The sequence below is a fragment of the Solea senegalensis genome, linkage group LG7, assembly GCF_019176455.1.
Source record: "Solea senegalensis isolate Sse05_10M linkage group LG7, IFAPA_SoseM_1, whole genome shotgun sequence".
NCBI classification, from domain to species: Eukaryota; Metazoa; Chordata; class Actinopteri; order Pleuronectiformes; family Soleidae; genus Solea; species Solea senegalensis.
This window is the reverse complement of record NC_058027.1, coordinates 18,301,553-18,307,552: the sequence shown is the minus strand read 5'-3', so window position 1 is coordinate 18,307,552 and position 6,000 is coordinate 18,301,553. Positions and strand designations below refer to the sequence as shown.

The 6,000-nt window shown below is 39.4% G+C and overlaps 1 protein-coding gene and 1 long non-coding RNA gene across 2 annotated transcripts; one reads left to right on the top strand and one right to left on the bottom strand.

Annotated features, from left to right (window-relative positions):
* The first annotated feature begins 805 nt into the window (after positions 1 to 805).
* LOC122772071 (tetraspanin-18-like) lies at positions 806 to 5,727 on the top strand. Its single transcript, XM_044029736.1, has 7 exons — positions 806 to 930; positions 1,252 to 1,446; positions 1,724 to 1,798; positions 2,241 to 2,339; positions 2,432 to 2,599; positions 3,009 to 3,092; positions 3,727 to 5,727. Exons 1-7 carry the CDS (start codon positions 826 to 828, stop codon positions 3,772 to 3,774), a joined length of 774 nt encoding a protein of 257 aa, XP_043885671.1. The 5' UTR covers positions 806 to 825; the 3' UTR covers positions 3,775 to 5,727.
* LOC122772072 lies at positions 1,373 to 2,500 on the bottom strand. The gene is made up of 3 exons (XR_006360740.1): positions 2,217 to 2,500; positions 1,578 to 1,643; positions 1,373 to 1,440 (listed from the first exon to the last, which is right to left on the bottom strand). It is a non-coding gene; the product is annotated as an uncharacterized LOC122772072 (long non-coding RNA).
* Positions 5,728 to 6,000: the final 273 nt, after the last annotated feature.

Sequence of the window (6,000 nt, the reverse complement as noted above, 5' to 3'; positions counted from 1 at the left end):
AGGTGAACAGGAGTCAATGCCGATATGAAGCCAAACTTCCCTCCTCCCCTGTGTTGCGACAGGTGGCTGCATGTTGGCTTTAACTGGTAAACACCATCAGGGCCTCAGTGCACAGTTGGTCCTGTTCACACCCCCCACTGACGGCCCTGCTCACTTCAACATGTCAGCCTCAGCTCCAGCCAAACGTCCTTCCATGAGTCATGCGATCCCACGGGGACAAAGTTTCACCGCCACACTGCGCAAAACTGTTTGTGTCCATGTGTCGCGTGCGTTTTCTGCTCATTTCAAGTGGAAATGAACCAGAGAGTTCCTCAGCCGCTGAATGCAGCACACTGTTGCTGCACTGTGTGATTCTCATCAGGTTGTGAATTATTGTTGGTAACACTACACGAACAATATGGTAATTGTATGGTAATAAAGGGAGTGTAATATGGGTGGTAGTACCATCTCATTTTTATTGAGTGTGAAGGACATGAGGGAGTATCAAGTTCATATTTAAAATAATGGTAATTATCAATTTTGATTCATGAACATTTCAAGTCAATGTAAGTAAATCTCAATACAAAGCTATGACCTGAATATTATTTTGGAAATAACATGAAATGACTGCAATATTATATACTTATTACCACAGCATGACCTGTTCAATAAAGGCAAAAAAGAGAGAAAAGGAATAAGATTATTCTACCTCCATTTTACAAAATGATTGTTTTAGCATTACTGCGTTGTTATAGTACTGTAATGTAAATTAGTTTGAACGACGGCAGGGTGATAAATAAAACAAAACCATACAAAATAGCATTATTATTTTCTTCAAAATAACCTATGTTTTGTGTGTGTGTGTGTGTGCAGGGGCAGGTCTCAGCCATGGAGGGCGACTGTCTCAGCTGTATGAAGTACCTGATGTTCATCTTCAACTTCTTCATCTTTGTGCGTTCAAAACGTTTTTTGTTTGTTTTTTTGCTGCTCTTCTTCTTCTTCTTCTGTCACTGTCCTCAGTGCTGTAAAGTAACAAAGTGCATATACCTTTGTTAAAATCAAATTTACACTAATTGTGATAGTGGATTATTATACTGTGTGACTTGTTTCACCTTTGAGCTGTGCTTATATTAACATACTGTATGTCACCACATGGTGGCTCCAGAGAGTGCCAAGTTTTATCATCTTAGATGACTTTCTAATCATTCCTATGGACATTTTATATGACTTTTACCTCTCTTTTTAACATGTAACTATCCCTCCCTCTCACAGCTGGGTGGCTTCCTCCTGCTTGGTGTCAGCATGTGGGTGCTGGTTGACCCGCTGGGCTTTAGGGAGATCATGGCGGTGAACCCGCTGCTGTTCCCGGGCGTGTACGTCGTTCTGGCCATGGGCAGCATGCTGTTCCTGCTCGGCTTCCTGGGCTGCTGCGGCGCCATCAGGGAGAACAAGTGTCTGCTGCTGTTTGTGAGTGTGTTTATGTCACAGTCACTAAACATGTAATATGATATTTAGTATTATTTTTTAACTGATCCTCCATCAAGGAGGTTAGGTTTTTGGCTGCATTTTGCTAACTCCAAGCAACATTAATAACATACCGTATAAATATGCATTATAGTCAAAGCTCTTTCCATCTTCAGTCCCTTGGCTGGCCAATGCCTAAACTACACAGAACATCAGATATTAGAGATTAAAGTGCAGAATAATAAGAGACAATAACTAAATGTTGTTTGTCTCTTCTCAGTTCTCCATGCTCATCCTCTTCATCTTCCTGGCAGAGTTGGCAGCAGCCATACTGGCCTTCCTCTTCAGGGATCATGTGAGTGTGTCTCGAGAACAGTGGTTTGGTATCTGGATTATGCTGAATGTTACTGACTGACTGCTTTAAAACAGCAGATTAAAGTCAGTGTCAGATTTGACACAGGTCTATTAACTGTAAACGGTAACAGCTGGAATGAAGTAAGAAACATTAGGTTTATATCTAAACAGAAGTTACCAAGCAATACAACTTCTTTGTTCATTTTCCCAGTAGAATGTCAAATATTCAAATATCTTAACTTCAGCGTCTGAAGAGAATGGTGTGAATTTTGTGCAAAAAAACTTTGCACTGCATTGAGTGTGAAGGCACCATCAGACTTTAGATTTCGATGGTGAAAGGTCAAGGTCACGGTGTCCTCACAAAACATGTTATTCTCATATATGATAATGTAAGAATGAGCTTGACATAACTGACTGACCTGACTGTGTTTGTGTGTCTGCAGTTAAACAGAGACTATTTCACCAGGGAGCTGAAACGTCACTATCAAGGTCACAACAACTCGGACGTCTTCACATCCATGTGGAACGGCATCATGACCACGGTGACACATCACTTCAGATTTCTTTAGGCCGGCTGTTAATCCGCTCAGTCTCTTGTGTGCTGTTGCTCTCATCATCGCGCTTCTCCCTTCAGTTCCACTGCTGCGGCGTTAGCGGTCCTGAGGACTTCCAGGAGAGCCTCTTCAGGCTCCTCAGCCCCGGTCACATGGTTCCCGAGGCCTGTTGCCAGAGGAACAGTTACCATGGAGACGTCAGCGCGGAGCAGTGCATGAGTGGAAGGGTGGCCTTCAGGCACAACAAGGTTGCTAAAGGAACAACACACTTAAATTCAAAATGCAATACTCAGTTTGTGTCACTTTGGTAAATCCAAACATATTTAAAATACAAACGTCAGAAAACAAAACAACTGGATTAATTAATGGCGGCTGTAGAGGATCAACAGACATTGTGCCATGGTGTAAAAGAAGTTTTTTTTGTAAAAGAAGAGAGTGCTCTTTAACGGCAAGAAAATAATATTAAGCGTGTCTGTAAAATAGAGTAATTCTGTGAGCCTTGTGTTATAGAGTTGATGGAGTCACATACAGCGCAGTTATCGCAGACTATGTGTCAATACTTAACACAACCACAAGCACTTAGAGGAGAGGACGGCGGTGATTTTGTGGATAAACATACACATAATGTAGTAAATCCACTTGTGCGTTTTGTTGCAGGGCTGTTACTCAGCAACCGTGAATTATTTTGAGATGTACATCTACTCAGCAGGAGCTCTGGCCATCGCGGTGCTGACAATTGAAGTAAGTGCTATGTCTTCTTAACAGTGTTGTCATGTAACAGAGTACAAATACTTTTTTACTGAACTTGCGTACAATATTCACGTATCTGTACTATACTTTGTTATTAATATTTCTAGCAACTTTTACTTTTACTTCACTACATCTAACTGTCTTTGTTACTCGTTACTACCAAATAAAATCAGAAGAAGAAGAGTCTGTATTTAAATAGAGCTTTTCTAGACTTAATGAGCTGCTTTACGCTACACTACGCTGCAACATGACATGTAATGTAATGTAATGTAACATGGGGTTAGGTGTCTTGCTCAAGGACACAGAGACTAGTAGAGCCAGGAATTAAACCCACAACCTCCCAGTTGAAAGACAACTCGCACTACCACATGGCTCAATCATTACTGATCACTTTTTGAATACTTTCAAAACTTGAGTACATTTTATATCAGAAAATGACTTTTGTACAGTAAATGTCAAGACTTTTACTTCACTTTATAAAAAGTGACTTCAACTTCTACCAAAGTACTATTACTAAAGTATTACGTTAAGGTACAATTCTGATTCTTCATGCTTTGTATTTAAAATAATGTGATTCAGTTGTTGAACTTGTCATCTTTTAAATGAATGTAATTTTCTTTTTCAGCTCTTTGCCATGGTGTTTGCGATGTGTCTATTCAGAGGTATCCAGTAACCACCGCGTGCACGTCCATCGTCAGAGAGAAGGCACCGACAGGAGGGAAAAACACAGCTGTGAAATGTGAAACGTGTTTGTACAGTGATCGTTTGCGTGTGTCATTGATTTCGTGGAGTCGTTTTGTTCTTCACAACAGCAGCGAGGTGTTTGAGGTCCTGCTGCTTCAGGGCACAGTAGACAAACACACACACACACAGGAAGTAATCCGTGACCTGCGACCTGCGGATTACGTTTAAGTGCTGTCCACAGTGAGAGATGGTCAAACACCAGCGATTCAAGGTTTTCCAATGCAGTAAAATGGACCACATCTGATTTATATCTTTGATTTGATGATTGGTCATTCTTTAGGGTGTCTACTGTACCATGAACAGAGAGTCACAGTTACACCGACACTGGCATTGATTTTTAACATTTAACATTTTGGACGCTTTATTGGCAAAAATTTTAATATATACAAATTTGTTTTTTTGTAGCTTTAGAAAAAATCTCTCTAACTTAGCACCCGCTCTTTATTGGTCAGTATTGAAGTATTTGTAAGTGGAGAAATGGTTTATGGAGTGGAGAAAATATTCTAAATGAGCTATTTGCATTTTTAGTTCCTACCAAAGGAAGGCCATGCAGAAAAAGTTTGGGAATCATTGTCTAAGTCAATGTGAATTATAGCATTTCACTTTACGTGGATGAATCCGCTCTGCTACAGCTTTTAAAATATTCTGGGGAACACTGGTTATACCTCATATCAAGAAAACATTTATTCCCGTCTCTGAGGGGAGAACTGGTTTTTAAAGTCCTTAAAAATGTACCTTTTCATAGTGTTATAAAATGTTTTAACAAAAAGATTCCAAATGAATTTGCGTGGTGAATCATGGAGACTGCAGCGACTATTCCCAGGCTTCATATTTCAAAACCTACCTATTCTTATACACAAGATGTTTTGAAGCTAACTAGTTCCTATTATTTTAGCAGTTGTATGGGCATTTGAAGCTAATTGTATCTCTGTGGGCACTAACACACTGGCAAAATGACCATGTCCACCTCTTCATCGATCTCTGTTAAGCAGGACCTCACTGAAAACCCTGCCCTTTTTTTTGTTTGCCATTACCATGTCATCCCTACCTCATCTATTGCCTCCTCTGTACATTTACAGGCATACACTACCATATAAAACATTTCTTACACTACCTCCAGGTCAACGATTATGTTCACAAACACATCCCGCATTTCAACTGCCTTCCTGCACGAATAAAACTGTATATACTATGATTCAGGCCCCAGAGTCAAAAAAGATTTGTACCACAGTTTGATTGTCATTTTTACATCTTGTAATCCAGTTTCAATCCAACATTTAAAGAAGGCCTGGGAAAATGACACCTTGGAAACTTATCTTAAAGTCATTCACAACAGCTCCGTAAAACTCCAGGCATCAGGTATTTATTTAAAATATTTAAAATACATACTTTAAAATCTGCTCTATTCTTGTAGCAAACATATATATTTTACTGCTAAATTATACAGGACCCTTACACTACAAGCTCTACCCAACTTACAGCATGAGACAATTCAGTATAGATGACTGGTACCAATGAGGATTCCTGCATAGTGTTTTAGTGTCTTAGCTCTGCAGTTTCTGATAAAAAGTGGCATTTTTTATTTTTTAAAGTGGCATTGAAAAGAGATGAAACTATAATATTTAATGTATGTGAGCATTAGGAGTAAAGACAGTGTGTTGTATCTATTGCATAAAACAGCTTTGGTTATGATATTATAGTTATATTATAGATATGTAGATATGTAATCAGTTGCTGATGCTGGTTCGTTTATATTCATTTGTGACCAGATTCTTTTTACCTTTTCACTTTTTGTGCATTATGTTTTAATGCCCCTGCTCTTTTCCTTCAATCCTGTAAGGCTTATTATTTATTTTTTGCTGTTGTTGTTATTATACTGTTGTGCTGCCTGTTTATAAAACTGAATATTTATGAATAAAATATGAACAAATGTGTTTTTTTGTGATTTACTTAATTGCCACACTAACCCAAGCACATGCTAACAGGACAGGCTTTCAGCAGCTCCGCCAGTCCCTGTCAGCTGAGGTAAAGCAACACTTGAGCACCATCTGCTGAGCATTTTTCCATCTGGCTTTGGTCTGAGTTGTTTCCAAACCTCCCACTTGTGACATGATGCACTGGGTCTTTGCTGACATCTAGCAGCAGGACGAGTGTG

Coding starts and splice junctions, on each gene's coding strand:
- LOC122772071 (XM_044029736.1), top strand. CDS start 826: ATGTTTTGTGTGTGTGTGTGTGTGCAGGGGCAGGTCTCAGCCATGGAG. Junction 2,340..2,431: donor GGAACGGCATCATGACCACG/GTGACACATCAC, acceptor TTCTCCCTTCAG/TTCCACTGCTGCGGCGTTAG. Junction 2,600..3,008: donor TGGCCTTCAGGCACAACAAG/GTTGCTAAAGGA, acceptor GTTTTGTTGCAG/GGCTGTTACTCAGCAACCGT.